The following is a 21,180-nucleotide window of genomic DNA, read 5'->3' as shown; positions in this document are numbered from 1 at the left end:
TTTCATGATCACTTTCACCCAAGCTGCCTTCTACTTTCAAATTCTCATTTATTAACTACAGAAAGATAGATTTTAAGTATTTATAAGTATTGATGCATAAAGGTCAGGATTGGCTACAAAAGAAAATAAGAGTAATACGCAAACTAATACGTAATTTAACAAGCTAAGTGAACTTAAAAACAAAGGTTGTGTCTCACCATATGCTGTTGTAAATTTCACAGGTTGGGCCTCCTTCCAGCCTGGGACCACTCCCCCTTTAGTTCAGTTCTTTGAAAGTTGTTGATGTCATGAGCAGAGAGATGGGAGAAGAAGCGGTGAAATGGAGGCCACTGTCTCTCTCTTATACCACTTTCTCCTCTTGGAGGATTACCCCCAATTGGGATGTAGGCAACAAATAGTCTTTTGCGGACGTGAGGGTTGAACTGTCTCTTTAACACCTGGCTTGGGTGCTACTGTGTCTTTGTCTCTGAAAAACTAGTTTGGACCTGCCTTTCTAACTCTGGAACACGTTACAGCAATATTATGCAGTAGAAACATATAGCTTTACATATAATGTTGATACACATATTTTATTATGACAAGGCATACTTCGTACAAAATTTATCGCAGAGTTGTAAAAGTTATGACCATAATAGTATAGACCGTCACAAGGTTGGCTTAACTATTTCTCCCAGGGGTGTAGATTTTTCACACCCCTGAACGATGTAGCTGAGTCTATCTAACTTTTTAGTGTAGACGAGGCTTTAGTCCTTAGGAACTATGCCACAGAACACGGTAGTCTTGCTATTAAGGTAGATGATACTGAGAATAGCAGTAAGGCATGTGTGTTTGGGAGAACCTTACAGTTATTCTCAACCTTCCACAGTGATTGCAACAAGTGCTTCTAACATGCCTTGTGGATCTTACTTAGATGATCATACAATCCAGGATCTCTGAAACTGTGAGGAGACTGTAGTTCACATCAGCATGCTAGCTCTAAGTTTTGCGTATGCCTTTCTTCTCTTGATCACTGCCATGTGTTGTATGAACAGGCATGCAGGAGCTCACTTTTGTTCAGTGTGACAAGAAGCTTTTTGGATCTGGGAAAAGTGTATGCTGCTTCACTTGCCTAACAAAGAAAACATTAACAACCTGAATTGAAAACACACTAGTCAACATAAGTGGTTTCTCAAAAACACAGTTACTGCTTTGATCTTCTGAAAGTAGTAGACTCCTCAAACAGACTTCTTTGCTACCAAAGAGAATGTAAACTGCCTTCAGTTATGTTCCAGACACAACAGGGAACAAACCTGGCCATTTAATGGATTTTTTGTCCAGGATTGGAGTCAAGAATTCGGGTATGGCTTTAACAGAAAACCATACTACTTTTACAGAAAGTTCTCAGAAAAAAATCACTTTTGTCTTGTGAATCTGTCAGATTTAATTTAGACACACGAGTTTTGGTATGAAAACTTCCATGACCTCTTCCAACTCACATGAATCTTCTTTTGCAGAATCACAGTTAAGCTAGTGAAGACTTCCATCTCTACTGGAAGAATTTTCCCAAGCAATCTCATCTACAATTTACTCTGAGTTCAGTTTTCTGACTGTTGAGTCAGACTTGTCAGTCTAGACCAGGGATCGGCAACCTTTGGCATGTTTGTTTACCTGCCGCGTTCACAGGTTCGGCGATCGCGGCTCCCACATCCCTCGGCCCGCGCCGCTTCCCGCAGCCCCCATTGGCCTGGAGCGGCAAACCGCGGTAAACAAACAAAATCCCTGGTCTAGACCCTCTTCTTTCTCTGCATTCACTTCCTACAGGGACTCAATTTTTCCTTTTTCTCTTTTTAAAGTATGTTAAAATAATTGAGATCGTTTATTTGTGATGCAGGTATAATAAGTCACAACTGCTACATAAAACTACAAAAAGATATTTCTAATAGCTAATAGTAATTTCAAAACAACATGTTAATGACAGTGATTAATGTTGTTAGCCCTTCCCTAAGTAAAATTTACTAGAAACAATGTGACAAAGATCACATCATTAGTCTTCTGGAGATCTTGAGGGGTGTGGTATGAGTTATATATCCTTGTCTTTAGCTGTATATTTGTTTCTGTCTTAAAAGCTTGGAAACAATGTTTGCACAAGCAGGTTTGTATCTGAATAATATTCAAAAAATGTTAGTAATTTCAAGGAAGAACTTAAACTCTTTGATTAAAAATTGAAAGTATTGCAAGTGAATCAGAATGTGAATGCTATATTTAATGCTGTTACATATGATACATAATTTCATAATTTATCAAATAAAACACTTTGAATTACTTTATCATTGTATATTTTTTGTATACGTAAAGAGTAATTTACAAATTTTACTTAATCATTATATACGTTAATAACTACTTCTATCATTTAGTAGTTTGCACTTATACCAATGATGTAAATGTGTTTAGTACAGCAGATATTTAAAAAACTAATTTTCTGGTTATGTTAATTAATAACACACTGGATTAGTGAATGATGTAAAAATGAGAAATCCCAATATGGTATTCTTTCTCTTCTTACGGGTTCTTAGTAGCTCTCCTAAGTGCTATTTCCCTTGTTAATTCACAGTCACTAAACCATAAGTATTTCTTGCCTCCCTTATGCTATTTTCATGTAGACCATTCAGAACACATATTTTGAAAACAGTATTGTTATAGCTGTGTTGGGCCCAGGATATTAGAGAGATAATGTGAGTGAGGTAATATCTTTTATTGGACCACCTTCTGTTGGTGAGAGACAAGCTTTTGAGCTTACCCAGAGCTGAAGAAGAGCTCTGGGTAAGCTCGAAAGCTTGTCTCTCACCAACAAATGTTGGTCCAATAAAAGATGTTACCTCACCCACCTCGTTTCTCTGTTCTTCTTCAGCTCTGAGTAAGCTCGAAAGCTTGTCTCTCACCAACAGATGTTGGTCCAATAAAAGATGTTACCTCACCCACCTCGTTTCTCTGTTTTGAACATAGAAAGTCTATTTGTTAGCTGGCAAAATAAACTCATAGAACCACTGGGAAGAAAGGGATTTGCTTATAATCAGTGGTGAAACAGTGATATTTTGCTATGTGACAGACTACAATATATGAATCAACATAACTGGGTGTGTATGTTTAAAATGCTATTTATATAGTTTGAAGTGTTTCTGAATGCATACACATGAATATATACTGTAGCTACTAAGTGAACTAGATGAAAAAATTGTTTAAGTGAAACTAAAGATGAACTTATAAATGGAAACTTTTAAAGAAAAGTATTTAATGGCTAATGTGTTTTATAATTTCCCAAAGAAAAAAGGACAATTACTTTTGAATACTAACACATCTGTCTATGCATATATTTTCCAGAAACTTTACCATCTGAATCAGAAAATGCAAGAACTAGATGAACAGAAGAAACAAGCAGAACAACAACTGGAGCACAAAAAGAGTACTATGAAGAATCAGTTAACTGATATACAGGTGAATAGTGTAATATCTGCAAGTTGTTTTAAAACTACAAATTTATTAGGCTTAATTCCAAAGGTTAACCTGTCATTTCTACTCAGCTGCTCTGAATGTGTGTGTGTGTGTGTGTGTGTGTGTGTGTGTGTGTGTGTACATACTGTATATACTATTTTCTGTCTCTTGCTTGAACTAACCTATCGGGTCCATAGCCTTGAGACAGGGTAAAGTACAAAGCAGAATTGATATTGGGGTCATTGAGACGTCCTATGCTTTCTTCATTTGCTACACTGGCTCAGATTGCTTGGGGGGCTTTAGGAAAGCAATGGAGAAAATCAATAAAGGAAGAAAAAGATTTTGGCTGTAATAGAAATTGCCTGCTGATTACACTTTTGCTCAGCAGATGGCATCTTCTTGTAAATGATGGCTTATATCTTCTATATTAGTTACTAAACTGTATAATCCACAAAGAGAATTATTTAGCATTTTAATACTGAACACCACATTTTATATAAATATGATTACAAGCAGGTATAAGAAATAAGCATTTTCTTTTCAGGATTCTTTTTATTATTGTTATCCTTTCATTTGTGTAGCATATAAAACTAAGTAAGATATCATAGTATCAAGGATGAGTCATATAGTTTATAGGTAAACAAAGAGGAAAAAGCTTTTGGTTTAACCATAGTAGCCTTTTTATTTCGTGTATATTGTAGTTTTGGTAGGGAAAAATTCATCCCCTGTACAGGAAAAAATTAGGGACCAAGAAATTCACGTAGCTGGAGTCGAAGTACCTTAGGTCGAGTTACCGCGGGGTCTACACCATGGGGGGTCGACGGGAGAAAATCTCCCGTCGACTTACCTTACTCTTCTTGTCGGGGGTACAGTACAGGGGTCAACTGGAGAGCAATCTGCAGCCGATTTGGCAGGTCTTTACTAGACGCGCTAAATCGACCGCTGGTGGATCGATCTCAGAGGGTCGATCCCAGCTGTAGTTTAGACTTGCCCTGAGTTTGTGTCTCCGTCCTCTTAATGAATGTGCAGAGGTTGAGATCTACCAAAGGAGCAGAGACATTGATAGAGAGGTCAAGTGATTGCACTGTTCTTCAGGGCACTCCCGTCCTATGCTAACACTTCCTTTGCAGATATGTGTCCAACTATCTGCTGTCCCCAACCCACCACTCAGGTAATGTTTCAGTTGTAGGGGTATGCCACAGAATGCAATGTGGAATGGGGCAGCACATTATTTTCTGTGAGGATATCTCCAGAGATTTGAGTCAGTAACAGCAATTCTATGTGTAAAAATATCACAAACTTAGTCTGATATGGTATCTTATAGCCCTGGAGGGCTAGCAACAGGAGTTTTAGACCACTGTAAAGGGGATTCTTCTTTGAGTAGTGTCCCTATGGATGCTCTACTTCAGGTGTGCATGTGCCTCCATACACCTTTGATCAGAGATTTTCAGTAGCAGTGTCTGTTCATCCTTCACATGTGCCCTGCACATCCTCATGCCCCAAGTCAAGAATACATAGGGCTGTATGAGCAAACTACCCTCTGTCCTTTCTCAACAACCCTTGGCCTGAGATGGAGCATCAAGCATGCCCTCTTTACTCAGGCTGTTCTTGGTACAGTATAGTTAGTTAGTTGTTTGTTGGGATTGTTGTTCCCCTTTTATTAGTTTTTTTTCCTGATTGAGGGGTGGTTTTCTTTTCTGTGGTATGGGAGGATTCCCAGCCTTTCCTGCCGGCAGCTATCCTGGTCAATGACAAACTTTCTTGGTGACTCTGCTGTTTGGGGGACACCCATATCCTGAGTAAGTATAAGACCTGCTCCTCCTTCAAAAGCAGATCTCAAAAAAAAAAAAAAAAAGATCAGAGGGATCAAAATCAAGTTATTGATGATTGAGCAAGCCCTAAGACTGGTCTCCGACCTGAGCTCTGAGAACCACCTTGCACCTGGCCTCTAAGCACACTTAGTACCCCATCTACTTCAGTATCCTTGTCACTAATAGCCTCAGGGGATACTATTGCTGCTACCCCACCCACCTCTGGGTTTCGGTCATTGAAATTCTCAAGGAAGCCAGCATCTGCCCCAGTATCCACAGTACAGGGAGCTTCACATTCTAAGTCTCTGGGTACTGATAAGAAAAGTAGGAGTCCTAGATCTCCTTCTAAGACGTCTCAGTCACTTTCTGAGAAAAATGTTCTGGAGACCTCAGGTCCCAAAGGGAGTTGTGTTGAGGCTTCCTGTGACTCCAGTACTCTGAGGATATCTAAAGTGTCCTCTAAGAGCCATACTTCTACCAAAGAGGATATGGTACTGAAGACAACTTCATCTTTGGGTAGTCATATCCATACCAGTAGAAGTTCTGTGCCAAAGAATTTTGTCACATCAGACACTTTTGTATCCCCAGTAGCTATGTCATTATCCTATAGCTCTGCATTGATAGTGCTGAGTCTGACCCTGGACATTCTGATACCAAATACTCAGGGTCCGGAGTGCACACACACTCAAGACAGATACCAAACTTGGTACTGAAGCCGGCCACCACAGGATCTCGTTTAACTCCTGCCTACATACTATTGGCACTGCAGGAGTCTCGTATTCAAAGAACCTTGTCTTGAATGAGCCAAAGTCCCCATTAATGGTACTGGACATCTGTTTGCACCGAGATCCTCTGGGTTATCAACGCCACATTTTTCATTGGGACCTCCTTCTATACCGTTTTTGACATCCAGAGTGAACAAGTATCACCTCCCCTTGAATATGTTGACAATGACTATTATGACAGATTTTTGTATAGTGTTCTCTTGCTTATTCTGCTATCCATTCTGAGAGGACAGATGACTTCGACCCTTGTCTACCTGGTATGATCAACAGAAGATGCCTCCTCCCATGCCCTGTGAGCCCCACAGTGGCCTTAACGGGACCCCTGGGCCCTATATCACCAACAGTTCATAAGGGCCCAAAAACACACTCATAAGGAGCATAGGCAGAATCATTTTCCATTGTCTTCACTTCCATCGTGTCAACCTGAACCATTAGAGGAGATCTTTGAGGAGCAGGAGGTAAGGGCTGACGAGGCAACACCTCATACAAATATTTCATCATCATAGCCAGATGAGGCTGTAATGCCTCCGCCACCTTCCATGGCAGATGACCTTAGACAATTCCAGGAGCTGAAGAAACGAATTGCTTATGCTTAATATTCCTTTATAAATGTCCAGGATTCTCATCATAAACTCCTGGACATTTATGTATGTGTTGCCCTCTCTGTTTTTTGCTAGAGCCTGCTAAGATCATCTGTAAACATGCTGACAAAAAACTACTATGTTCCAGCCAAGGACTCAGAGTTTTTATTTTAACACGCAACACCAAATTTCCTGGTTTTGGACAGTTAATGAATGCACACAGTGCTAAGTCTACCCCTTACAACAAAGACCAGAAGTGACTCAATGTCTTCGGTCATAAGAGTTACTCCTCTGCATCATTGCAATTCAGAATAGCTAACCAACAAGCATTCTTGTTAAAATATGACTATCTGAATTATAATAAATTTAACCCCTTTATTGAGCATTTGCCAGAGGAGCACCACAAGCAATTTAAGGCCATCATAAATGAAGGGCAACTCTTAGTGGAAACGTCATTATAGGCCTCCTTAGATTCAGCTGATACTGCAGCACAGTCCATTTCCACTGTGATTGTGATGCAACAAGCTTCATGGCTTCAGTTGTGCAGCTTCCATAAAGAGGGGCAGAGTACTGTTGAGGACTTCCTTTTTGATGGTCTCAAATTGTTTGCTGAGTCTACCAATGACTTTCTTCACGCTTTAAAAGATTTGAGGGCCACGCATAGATCCCTTGGGATTTATATACCTGCAAATAAAGGAAAATTTAGCAGGTCTCAGACAACTCAGAGATCTTACCCAGTTCATTTCTCTAGTTTCCATAGACCCTCTGAATCACCTGCCAAGAGTCCTAGGTTCTCTAAAAAGAAGCTACAAACTGCAACAGGTACCTCATCCCAGCCCTCCGTTTTGTCCAAGTGCCAGTTTTGATGACTTGGTCAAGAGTCCAGATCATCCATTCCACAAGAATCTATAGCTGTACTATTCTATCCTCCTCCCCACCTTTGGATAACACCTCTCCCATTTCAACCTGCACAGAAGAGAATAACATCCAACAAATGAGTTTTGGAAGTCGTAATATCAATTATTCAATGTATTGCGTTTCCATCCCTCCATCCCAGCCCTTTTCTCCATCCCTTTTCAGGGACCCATCTCACAATCAATAGGTGAGGCAGGAAGTCACTTCCCTTCTATGCTTAGGAGCTATAGAACCAATTCCAGTACAGGGGAAAGGGGTTCTATTCCAAGTATTTTTTTTTGTTCCCGAAAAAGAATGGAGGATGAAGACCAATATTATATGTCAGACATCCAAACAATTATGTGAAATAGCAGAAATTCAGGATGGTGACTCTTGCAGCTGTAATTTGCTCCTTAGATTCTGGAGATTTGTTTGTGACTTTCAACCTTCAGGATTCATATTTTCATGTCACAATTCACCCTTCTCACAGAAGTTTCTTCATTTTACAGTCGACCACAATCACTTCTGATACCATGTGCTCTCTTTCGGACTCTCCTCTACCCAAGAGTATTCTCCAAGACATGGCAGTTGTAGTTGCCCACCTACGTTGACTAGGTATAGTTGGCTTCCCTCATCTCAATGATTGGCTTCTCAGGGGTCAATCTTAACCAATGACAAGGTCTCTGTTCCACAGTTTAGGCCTTCAATTCAATCTCAAAAAGTCTGTTTTGACCCCAGTTCAGTGGATAGATTTTATAGGAACTTTTCCAAATGCTGTGATAGCCAGAGTTTACCTACTTGTGGACAAGTTCACAAACTTGAAAAATCATATTGCAAGAATTCAATTAAGTCCTTAAACATTGTCAAGAAATTGTCTTGAGCTATTAGATCATATGGCAGCTTGTATCTTCGTAGCCCAACACACCAGATTAAATCTCCTGTTTCCTGGGATAGCTCAGGCCAATTTATATACTGAACAAGCACAGTCTGGACAGGCAGGTGTCTGTTCCCTATCGGGTTCTGGACTCAATCAATTGGTGGAAGAATCCTGTATGGGAGTTCATTTAATTCCTTTAGTTCAAGCTCTTTCTACCATCGTTATTACATCAGATGCATCCCTCTGGGATGGGGAGTGCATCTGGGACCACACACCATCTAAGGCAAATGGTCTCCCCATGAGAGTCTTCTGAACATCAATTATCTGTAGTTGAGAGCAGTCAGGAAGGCTTGCACTCACTTCTTTCTACTGGTCTGAGCCAAATCTTTCAAGATTGCAAGAGACAGTGTAGTCTGCATGTTCTACATCAATTGTCAGGGGAGGGTGTGCTCCCCCTCACTATATGCTTAGGTGATAAAACTCTAGAATTGGTGCCTAGCCAACCAGATAGTCATCTCAGCTTCTTACCTTCTGAGTATACAGAACACCCTGGCTGACGAACTCAGCAGACACTTCTCCCAGTGTTGGATTCACAAGTAGTCAACAGCATATTTCTAACCTGGGAGATTTCAAAAGTGTAACTTTTTGCCACCGTCACCAACACAAAGTGCAAGTAATATTACTCGAGGGGGACTTGATCCTCCAGTCACTAGGAGATGCCTTCCTTATTTCACGGGTAAGGTGTCTTCTTTACACTTATCCACCAATGCTGTTGTTCGTAAAAGTTCTCAGCATGATCAAGCAAGACAAGGATAAGGTCGTATTGATTGCACCTACTTGGCTGAGACACAGTTAGTATCCTTCACTGATTCGACTTGCTTCTCGTCCACTACTGACCATTCCAGTCAATTGCTGCCTGTTGTCTCGGGATACTCAGGCGCTTCATCCCAAATTGGAAGTTCTGTGACTCCAGGTGTGGCTCCTAGATGGTTCTCTGGTATAGAGACTTCCTATTCAACAGAGGTACAGCAGGTGTTGTTAAACAGCAGGAAGAAATCTATGATAAATACTTGCCTTCAGAAATGGAAGAGATTTCACTAGTGGTGTACCTGTCATTAATTCTCTCTTGTTCAGTCTTCTCTTTCCACCGTCCTGGGCTACCTGCTAGAATTAAAAAGATCGGGTTTCGCTGTGAGTTCCATCATTGTTCACTTGGTGGCTATTGTGACACTCTGTACCTCAGAGTAGTACCCTGGAACCCTCATATTCACCACTGTGATATTATTATGATGTGTTTTGTATAAATTATGCCTTGTGAGGTATCATTTTAAGTGTCTTAATCTGTTGAACATTAATATCATAGATTCATATCATTTTAAGTGTCTTAATCTGTTGAACATTAATATCATGTTGAACTGTATGTGCTATCGTGTGTGAAGTTATGAAGTATTGCTATATATGTTACTGAAATATGTTGTGAGGTTGGGAATGCCCACGGCCAGCCTTTCAGTTACAACAAAAGAGTAGCCATCACCGGCCAGATGGTCATCAATGGCTCAGCACACAGTCCATTTTCCCTGAGGCTTCTAGAAGAAGGCATGTACACCATGGGGGTGGGGGTGGGGGGGAGGGAGTTGGCTACCCATATCACAGCAAGGAATTTTCTAGCAGCTGGAAGAAAGTATAAAAGAGAGACAGGGACATCATCACTTGGCCTCTCTCCCCCCTCATCTCAGCACCTGGAAAAACGTCTGCAAGAAAAAGATGTTGAACTGGGGAAATTTGGTCCCAGGCTGGAAGGTGGTCCCACCTTGTGTATTGAGGAACTGTAACCTCCTTGTACCATCTGACAGGGTGAGAAAAGCTGTTTGATTCAACTCTTGCTTGACTAAAAGTTTAGGATTTAGAATGTGTGTTTGCTTTTTATTTTCTTAATGTCCACTTCCCTTTGATGAAGTGGTGAACTAAGTAATGAATTTACGCAGACCAGGTTTCTAACCAGTGCAAGATGGTACAGTTCTGAGGTGCAAGACTGGAGAGCTGGGGGGAATTTGCTGGAGCATCCCTATTGATAGTTCATGAGTGACTGGAAGATCATTCATGTAACTCAGTTGGGTGTGCCCCTGCCTGTGGATGTCCATATAAGTGTAGTGCCTGCCGGAGGCTTGTAGCTTGACATCAGCATCACAATGTGAGAGGCAGCGCAGGGTGGTTGGTTTGGAGGGCTCAGCAGTCCCACAGTCCAGGTTGCACTCCGGGGACCCCATCACAGCTATAACAGCTTTTTGCTTGTCTGTGGAAGGTTTTTCAATTTTTGCTTGCCCCACAATGTCAAGTTTCCTCAGAGGACTGATTAATCTTTTTCCATAGATCATAGAACCTACTCCAGTATGGGACTTGAACCTTGTCCTTAATTACCTTGTGAAGTACTCCTTTGAGTCAGTAGCTATGTGTTTGCTGCTTCACCTGTCCATGAAAACAGCTTTCTTGGTGGCCATCATTTCTGCCTAGAAAGGCAGAGAATTCAGGGTTTTAATGGCAAACCCTCCCTTTGCAGTGTTTTTCAAGGAAAAGGTTTCATTACAACCACACCTCAAGTTTCTACATAAGGTGTCTTCTTAATTTTATATTAACCAGACTATTCATCTTCCATTTTTTTTCTGAAACCACATCAGACGAGGCAGGAAGCTGTCTTCCATACCTTGGATGTCAGGAGGGCATTAGCCTGTTATTTGGACAGTACCAAACCATTCAGAAATCAAGTATCAGAGAGGTAGCCGTGTTAGTCTGTATCCACAAAAACAACGAGGAATCCAGTGGCACCTTAAAGACTAACAGATTTATTTGGGCATAAGCTTTCATGTGTAAAAACCCACTTCTTCAGATGCATGGAGTGAAAATTACAGATGTAGGCATAAATATACTGATACATGAAGAGAAGGGAGTTACCTTACAAGTGGAGAACCAGTGTTGACAGGGCCAATTCAATCAGGGTGGATATGGTCCACTGCCAATAATTGATGAGGAGGTGTCAATACCAAGAGAGGGAAAATTGCTTTTGTAGTGAGCCAGCCACTCCCAGTCCCTATTCAAGCCCAATTTAATGGTGTTAAATTTGCAAATGAATTGTAGCTCTGCAGTTTCTCTTTGAAGTCTGTTTTTGAAGTTTTTTTGTTGAAGTATGGCTACTTTTAAATCTGTTATGGAATGTCCAGGGAGATTGAAGTGTTCTCCTACTGGCTTTTGTATGTTACCATTGCTGATGTCTGATTTGTGTCCATTTATTCTTTTACATAGAGAATGTCCGGTTTGGCCAATGTACATGGCAGAGAGGCATTGCTGGCACATGATGGCATATATCACATTAGTAGATGTGCAGGTGAATGAGCCCCTGATGCTGTGGCTCATGTGGTTGGGTCTAAAACACTCCTAAAATAGTGTATTTGTAATGTGTGGCATGCTCAACATTATGAAGCATAGTTAAGGCTGAGTTCTGATTTGCACTTGACACAGGAATTTAACCTCTTTATTATGTATGAAAAATACAGCATATGCACCTAAAATTTACAGCACTTACTCTTTTTATATATAGAATGAATTTTCTGATTTATTTGCAAGTAAGATAATTAATTAGTCTGTATTAAAATTAATTTTACAAATGGTTCCTTTAAGAAATATATTCTCAACCTTTTCAGTTTTGTTTTCTTTTCTAATTTTTATTAGTAGAGGGATTCCTCTACCTCAGCATTCTTGCACTTGTTGTATAGCTCCAGCAGATGGCTGATAGTGAGTGTGCATGTGGATAGAAGTCACAGAGTAGGAGAACTGGGCCTATAAAATAGTTCCTCAAATATCTAAAACAACCCTAAGTTAAATAAATGTGTTGTGTACAAGATCACACACACATTTTTAATGAATTAGGAGCTGTGTGTTTAATCCTGAGAAATCCTATTACTTTCACCTAAATTTGTCATTTGAATATCATATGTAACAAGCTGTGCAATCTTCAGTTGTGTTGGAATGGTTCATATAACCCTATGGTGTTTTTTCAGGGGCGTGAGCGGGCAGGGTGGGGAAAGATTGACTGTTATCTAACCACCAGTAATTTGAGCAGACTGCCTTAATTGGCGTGGAGCTGTGTCTCAACATTAGCATCATCCAGGGTGTGATTTGACACTCCTTGTATCAGCTGTTTGACTGGAATATAAATATGATTGGCATTGTAATTAATAATGTCCTGTTACTTTTGAGGCTAATAGCTAAACAAGATTACTACCTTCTCAAATAATTAAAATCTTCTAAGGAATTGTTAGTTTATTTGATGTGGTTTAATCAACCTGATAATCAGATTAATGTGATAATCCATTTTATTCAAATTTGATATGTTTATATGTTTTGTTTTATGGTTTTGCTTAGTTATTAATTTTAGCTAATAAAATGTATAAAACTGGAAACTTGCGTGGTTCATACGTTTCTTTCCCAGATATCAGGGTTCCAAATCTGAGAAGTCCCTGGGGTAAGTAAAGGGGATCAACCTAGTGGTGATCCATAGCAGGGGCAGTAGAACTGGGGTGGGGGCCAGGAGTGAGGGCTGGGTGCTGCAGTGCCCCCACAGTGGAAATGTTGTGGGGGGCTCCATTTCCATGTGAACTCCCACATTTTGGGATAAGAGCCAAACCCAGAGGGGCTAGAGCAGCTGCTGCAGGCCCTGGATCAGGCCAGGGAGTGGGACCTAGAGGGGTTGGAATGAGTCCAGGAGCAGGTAGGAACCTCCAGGACCCTTCCTTCCAGCCTGGAGCTGGCTGCCTCCCCCCGCCGCCAAGTCTCAGTACCTCCCTTCACTCCCGCTCCTATCCCTGCAGATGGAGGGGGCTGTGAAGGGTATTTCCACACACCCTAGTCTATAGAATTGCTGTATAGTCTTTCCATAACTTGTACCCAAATAGGATTACTGTTGATTTTTGAGGGAAAGTTAATTTATGTATTGGTCATTTATTTCATTAAGCAGCATGGGTTTCAGAATCTTTGAGGGCCTAGTGGGTGCCTACCCGCGAGTCAACCTAAAGGCTGACCTATTTCCCATAATAATGTCTATACTCCTCACATAAATCAATTGGATGAGAGAGACTGGACATATGTATCAAAAGTTATCATTGGTAGATTATTTGGCTCATCTGTCACTGGTCTTTAAAGGTTCTATGGCTACAGGTTTGCTTGGGTATCTGTACTTGAAAGGGTCCCCATGGCACTGCTGCCTCCAGCTTCATTGAGCACCATGTCAGCACTGTCAGGGGAGCTGAGGGAGGAGCACAGAGTGAGCTCTTAAAGCATAAAGACATTGAGACTCAGGGACTGGGCTCCCACACACCCTCATCCTATTTTGTTATACTTCCTTTTCCAATCTACAACTAGCTATATAATAAGATTACATTCTGTGTGTCATTCTGAAGCCTAAAGTATCTGTATAGCCCGTGTGAAGAGAAGGAAGCATCTGTAAGCATAATTGAGAGCTCTTTTTCTTCAGAATGCCACCAGGTTGAATCATCACTGGGTTTCACAGTCTGTCCAAGTTTTAAGTTGTCAGTCATTTTGACTTTACAACCAATGTATAGCTACAGTAAGACATGAATCTATGCCATGCCACGAGTCCTAGACCCTTGTAATATCACAGGTAGCTCAACCAATCATTAACCTTATTCTACATTTAATTTGCATGCAATAATTTCATTGGTTGTATGAAGAAGACTGCAGAGATAGTGGATTATTTGGCCCAACTGCCAGACCTGTGCAACAGCACAGCCACCATACATGATAACCCCAAACACATAGCCCTTCACAGCAGCACACATCTCTCATTCGTCACCCTCACAAATCCAAACAACTTTCCCAGCACAACATAAAACCACATGGAAGTGAACCCAGTCACCATCACAACCAGCGCACACACAAAACCCCCAAACAGAATTCTGATGCCTAGAATGTCTGTTGAGTCAGTCTGAAGCAATGGAAACAGCTGTAAGCATGGCTGAAAGCTCTTTTTGTTTAGAATATTACCAAGTTCAGTCATCAGTGGAATTCGTGGTCTGTTACTGTCCAGTTTCTAAGTTCTCAGCCATTTTGATTTTGTTGTTGTTACACATATGACCTGAAGAATTACACCTATGCAACAGCACAGACTTTCAGCCACTAGTTTGCACTTTTCTACATTACCAGTTAAGGTTACGTTTTCTTCAAAGGTCCTTATTATAATATATTCCCCAGCAATGTCCATCTGTAAGTGGGTAAAATTGGCAGACACTACTCTGATGTTCATAATTTTTTAATTTTTTTCCTTGGATTATAGTCCAGGACAATTGCTTTGAAAAGTTTACTAGTTGTGAAAATGTTTCCGGTAGTTTCCCAAAGTGTGTTTAACACTAGAGTTCATGAGATGAAGGTCACATCAGTACTGAGTTACCATCTTCATTTTCTCACCACTCTAATTCCAACTTCATTTTGATTTGTCTAAGGACAACAGTGGAAGTCTGTGGCAGAATTGGTAACAGAATCTGGATCTTCTGAGTCCTTGTCTGTTGGAGGGTGGCACTAACCCTTTAAGAAGGAGCAGGACCAGTGCACCCTGTGCCTGGTTAGGAGACCCCCACTTAAGGTTAAAAGAGGGTACCTGAGCCTAGATGGAAGAGAGACCTGTTGAGTCAGAGCTGCAAGAAGCAGGAGTAGCAGGACGATCCTGTGAGAGACAGACAGGGAAGAACCCCTGGGAGCTGTAGCACAGCGTGTGCTGAGGAACTGTTTTTGTTTGTTTTGTCTGTGTTGGAAAATAAAGCAGCCTGGAAAGAGACTTTGGTCATGGCAGAGGGTTCTTAACGATTTGGGGAAAAGCCCTGTCTTGTGACCTTTGGTGGAGAATATGGGCAGGTGATTGGTCCCTAGAATAGGGAAGAAATTGGACTCCAAGCATTGACTGGCACACACACACCACAGTTTTAGCAATGAGGAAAAATGAAGGAGGTGATATGTCTTTTAAAGGAACAGTGGCAGCAGATAGTTGCATTACAGTGGCAACAGAAACAGCAGCAACAGACCCAGGCTATGACCCTGTAATTAGTTGTGAGCCTGCAAAAATGGCAAGAAGCACAATTTGCCCTTCCGCAGCAGTGGCAAAGGCCCACTTCCAGCAGCAAAAGTAGTGGTTGGGCCAAGGGAAATGTGGCTGGTACTGGAGATGGGGTAGCTCAGGCCAACTGGTCCCTGGCCTGGCGAAGCTGGGTCCAGGAGTGAAGAGGCCTTCCTCCACACCTTTGAGCAAATGACAAGTGCCGCAGGCTGTGGGGAATTGACTTGGGAAGCCTCCATAGCACTATTCCTGATGGGTTAGGCACAGGCAGTCTACCAAGCTGTGAGCAATGAGCAGGTGAGCTCCTATCCTGTGGAGAAGGTTTTGGATAGCCTGGGACTGACTCCAGAGGCATACTATTCCAGAAAATCGTGGACCAAGTGGTCCTGGAGAAATTCTTGAAGGTCCTAGCCATAGAAGCACAGAGATGGGTAAGGCAATACCAACCTGCATCAGTAGATGAGGCAGTTGAAAGAACAGAAGCCTTCTTTGAAACCAAAGGAGCCGGACAGGCTGAACTGTGTGGCAAACTAGTCATGAGTAACCCAAAACAGGGGGATGCACAGGACCTACCAGGGCCCCAGTCTGTCCCACAATCCAGAGGAAGTGCTTTTGGGGTTGACTGGGGAAGTCCCATTGTGTGCTTCAGATGTGGCAAGTCTGGATATTAGGTGAGAATGCCCAATAATGGAGTGCAATTACCTGTGTTGCTATTACAGCCAGGCTTATAGTCTAGGGTCTACTCTTAATGGGACTAAGGTTCAGTAGTACATGGTACTAGTCAGGGTGGGAGGAGTGTCGGTAGAAGGTCTTGTGAACTCAGATTGTGGGTGCACCCTTGTCTGGGGAAATGGGGTATTGTCAGAGAAGATGGACTCGCAGAGATGTGTCAGGTATGCAAGGTGAGATTCGGGTCTACCCCACAGCAGGGGTTGAGCTGGGAGTACAGGAGCAGAGAGGTCAGCTACATATTAGGGTACTGAAGGATCTTCTGTGACAGATGATTTTGGGAAGAGACTGGCTCAGTTTCCCAGCCCTGATACAGAGGTAAGGTGTCATGAATCCAGAGCAGCAGTGTAGGGTAGAGAAAACCAATGGTTGATCAGAAAAGGGGTGGAGAGAGCTGAAGATTGCATGAAACACCAGATAGGGGCTGAGAGGAAGCCTCCAGTCATCTTCAGAGCTTATTGGAACATCTTAAAAGAGAATTGACAAGAGCTGGAGGAAACCCAGCAGAAGATCATCAATCGGATAATAAAACCTGAACAAGAATTAGCACAGTCTAGAGTGGAGTTAGAGTGTGGAAAACAGCAGTCCTCGATGCTGGAGCAGACATTGGCCACGCTTCAGATTTAGAAGATTGTCAGGGAACAGGAGGTCATTGCACAGACTCAAGAGTGGGCATTGGATGCCCAGACAGGACCTCAGATTGAACAGTATACAGTGGGGACCCAGATGGACCTCATTAGCATGCAGGTAAGAGGCCAGGGGTTAAATAGTGGCCTTTTGAAGAAGGGGAGTCAAGGGACAGTTTTATGGCTCCCATCATGAGGACTGGAGGACTGCCAGAACAACTGGTAGCTGCAGAATGCATGCTACAAATGAGAAAGAGAGCAGCTGTTGATTCAGGAAGAGAGAGGTTGCCCACTTCTGGTGGTTAATCAGCTTGAGAGAGAATTAAACCTTCTGCATGCAGATCCTCAAAGTCCAAGATTAGAAAATGAGGCTGTATTGACTGTGTCCTGGTGAAGGTATGGACTGTAAGACTTGCCCTAAATGTGGGCAAGGTCTTCAAGGGGGGGAAGAGTGTACCAGGGTGACATTGGCTCTTTAAGAGGGAGCAGGGCCAGTGCATCCTTTGCCTTGTTAACTGACCCCCTGTTAGGCTTAAAACAGGGAACCTGGGTCTAGAGGAAAGGGAGACCCCGGTGAGTCAGAGCTCTGGAACTGCAAGAAGCAGGAGCAGCAGGAAGTTCCTGTGAGAAGTAAAGAGAGGGGAAAAAACCTTGGGAACTAAAGCATGAGGTCGGCTGAGGAACTGTTTTTTGTTTGTTTTGCCCGTATTGGAAAATAAAAACTGTCTGGAAAGAGAGTAGTTTGTGGCATTGGGTCTTTTGGGAACTGGGGTGAAGGCCACTTTGTTACACGGTCCAGTGACTTAACCATACAACTGTCCTTTCTTTCTGTTTACTGTACCTCAAGATCGTTTCCAATGGCAGTTTTTTTTTTGCCAGAAGATTCAAGGAGCTTCATGCCTGATGCTGCTAGGTACAGGGACTACCAAGATAAGGTTCTTTTCCTGAAAGGTTTTCCTATATGTCATTTGAACCAGGAAGTAGCCTTTCCCACTCTTTTGTCCTAATCCACAAAATTCCAAGTAGGGTGAGCTACATTGTCTGGACATTAACAGCTGTCTGAATTTATCTTTGCTAAGAACTGAGAGTTTTAGAGTGTTTATTCATATTGCATCAATGTCCTAATTTAGGAAAGTTCAGGCAGCTTCCAAATAGTTTCAAAATGGATTGAGAAGAAAGCATGTATTTCTAGCCTACTTTTCCACAGGGGTGGAGTCTTTGTGGGAAGAGACATTGGAGTGTCTGATGGAAATCTACAAGGCGGCCACCTAGACATCAACTCTCACATTCACCAAGAACTCTCCATTTGTTGTACAAACATAATTGGATGCAGCCTTTGTCAGAAAGATGCGGCTGGCAGCTGTTAAGACATTCATCCCTTCCTCCTGTAGGATTTTTTTATTGCTAAAGGAGGTCCCAAGCAATTAGACTGGTTGAAGAAGAAAAGTAAGAACATTTATTTTCTTTGAGATGCCAGTCCAGGCCCCCACCTTGGAAAAATTAATACAATATCCTTTTATAAAGTTTCATCTTGGTTTTACAATTGTTCAAGGTCATTCTTTTTACCGGAACTGCTTTCCAAGTCTCAGCTGAGTTCTGAGCTGGTAAGCCCTTTCAGTGTGTACTGGGGAGAGAAGGATAATGTGTCAAAAACTTAGTTATTTTTTCTCAATTAGCTAGCAGGGAAGAAATATACCCAAGCAACTGGATTGGTATAGAAATTAATGAAGAAAGGAAGTTTAACAAATATGGACAATATCCCCTAAAATCAGCAGTGATTTTATATTTGCTTCTAGATCATAGATGAAAATTTTGAATAGTGTTGGCTGATCCTTGTAGAACGCTACTAAAAACACTCCTATTGCATGATGGTTCCCCATTAACAATTATTTTTTGAGATGTCAGTTAACCAGGTTTTACTCCGTTTGGCATGTGTTTTGTTGATATTGCATAGTGCTAATTTTTAATCAGAATGTCGTGCAATACTGTATCAAATGCCTTACAAAAGTCTATGTATACTAGATCTATGTAGTTACCTTTATCAACCAAATTTATAATCTCATTAAACAGGGGTCGGCAACCTTCAGCATGCGGCCCATCAGGGTAATCTGCTGGTGGGCTGTGAGACATTTTTTTTACATTGATCGTCCGCAGGCATGGCTCCCCGCAGCTCCCATTGGCTGCAATTCACCATTCCTGGCCAATGGGAGCTGCGGGAAGCAGCGGCCAGCACGTAGCTGTGGCCCACACCACTTCCTGCAGCTCCCATTGTCCGGGAACAGTGAACCGCAGCCACTAGGAGCTGCAGGATGCCGTGCCTGTGGATGGTCAACGTAAACAAACTGTCTCGCGGCCCGCCAGCAGATTACCCTCATGGGCCGCATGCCGAAGATTGCCGACCCCTGCCATAAAAGAATGACAGGTTTGTTTGACAAGATCACCTGATTTGTCTCCATATCTGTTCTGGAGCATCTCTCCGTGTACATCTACACTTTGAGCTGGAGGTGTAATTTCTGCTTGGGTAGACATATGCACACTAGCTTTGATTGAGCTAGCACACTAAAACTAGAAGTGCAGTAGAGGCTGTGGGATGGGCTAGTTACCTTGAGTACAATCCCACCCAGGACCCTACGTACTTAGTTGGGCAGCTTGTCTGTCCCGCCTCCCACTCAGCCACAGCTACACTTTTGTTTTTAGCATTCTAGCTCAATCACATATTTGTGCGTCTACCTGAGTTGAAAATTATCCCTACAGCTCAAAGTGTAGATGTACCCTTAGAGGCAAAGTACCTTATGAAGATTTGATTTCTGGATGGATTCTTTCAGTTACCTTTGAGGTATATATCCAAGATTGGGGCAGGGGGAGGCGATCTTTTTCCTCTAAGAGTAAAAGTCCATCAGACCAAGTGTCAGGCTGTCATCTGGACAGAAACGGGGAAGCATCTGAAAAAGAGATTTGTGAAGCAGATTACTTGTAAGTGCACGCGCTCCTTTGCTAAACCCTATAGTTTGGGTATTAATGTGTTGGCTGGTGCACTTTTCTCTGGTGCTTTATAAGGGCTGTAATTGTGTGTGTGTGTGTGTGTGTGTGTGCATGTAATCAAGAGGTATGTTTCCTCCTCCTTAATTTCCATTAGTATGGATTACTAGAGCTACTCTTTGTAATTTTTCCCTACATGTAAAATGGGTTTCTGTTAAAGTAGCTCCAGCCTCCCACCTGCTTATTGTTATTCTATAGCTCTCTTCTTTTGGTGCATTGGTTCTGGGGAAGTTGCAATCCTGGTTATGCTGTGGGTATTAGCAGTATTGTTTGCTTGCGTCATGAACCTTTTTTAATTTTCTTCATCCATCTGATTGTCACCTGTGAAATGAGAGGGGGCCATTGCATTTCACCTGATTCTTCACCAGTTGTGTAACTAAAATAGTCCTTGCCATAGTGCGTGGATACAATGGAGATCTGAAAATCTATACATACTTTAATATCTATGGTGAATTACAAGTATTTTGTGAAAACTGTTGTTCCTATTTTAAGTTAAACAATTTGGTCTCAGTATGCATTTGAGAGGCAATGTATCTATGGATTAGAAAAGAGGATTGCAGTTCAGGATTTTTATTTTTTACTCTCAGTTGTCCCACTACCTGTAATATGGAACAAGTAACTTAGAAACAGTTCTTGTTTGAAAGTTTTGACCTATGTCTAAACGCACCTGTATCTTTACACAATTAAATAAATATACTGATTGTGACGGGTTGGATCACAGAACCCCCCCTTGGGAGCTGCAACCTGATGTGCCAAGACTACTTCTGCCCCTGCTTTCCTGCCAGCTTGGGACCCCAGCACCCTGTTTTGCTGAGCCAGACACGCCCGTCTGCTCCAACAAAGACCCAGGTCTGAATTATTTGCCCCGAAGCTGCAGACTTAACTGAAAGCAGCTTACAGAAGTGCTTTTGTTTTTAACACTCAGATGCTCAACTCCCAATGGGGTCTAAACCCAAATAAATCCATTTTACTCTGTATAAAGCTTATACAGAGTAAACTCATAAATTGTTCGCCCTCTATAACACTGATAGAGAGATATGCACAGCTGTTTGCCTCCCCCAGGTATTAATACATACTCTGGGTTAATTAATAAGTAAAAAGTGATTTTATTAAATATAGAAAGTAGGATTTAAGTGGTTCCAAGTAGTAACAGACAGAACAAAGTAAGTCACCAAGCAAAATAAAATAAAACACACAAATCTATGTCTAATCAAACTGAATACAGATAATCTCACCCTTAGAGATGCTTCAGT

At 41.9% G+C, this 21,180-nt stretch overlaps 1 protein-coding gene across 1 annotated transcript in view; it reads left to right on the top strand.

The window, feature by feature from the left end:
- The window catches only part of CCDC178 (coiled-coil domain containing 178), a 302,851-nt gene that overhangs the window by 101,930 nt on the left and 179,741 nt on the right, over nucleotides 1–21,180 (top strand). The window contains exon 13 of the mRNA XM_026647335.2: nucleotides 3,358–3,471. Coding sequence (XP_026503120.1) covers nucleotides 3,358–3,471 — 114 coding nt within the window. The remainder of the gene's footprint in view (nucleotides 1–3,357; nucleotides 3,472–21,180) is intronic.

The sequence above is a fragment of the Terrapene carolina genome, unplaced genomic scaffold (genome assembly GCF_002925995.2).
Source record: "Terrapene carolina triunguis isolate 2854851 unplaced genomic scaffold, T_m_triunguis-2.0 Scaffold58, whole genome shotgun sequence".
Taxonomy (NCBI): domain Eukaryota; kingdom Metazoa; phylum Chordata; order Testudines; family Emydidae; genus Terrapene; species Terrapene triunguis.
Note: the sequence above shows the minus strand (reverse complement) of the source record. Positions and strands in the feature narration are given on the sequence as shown.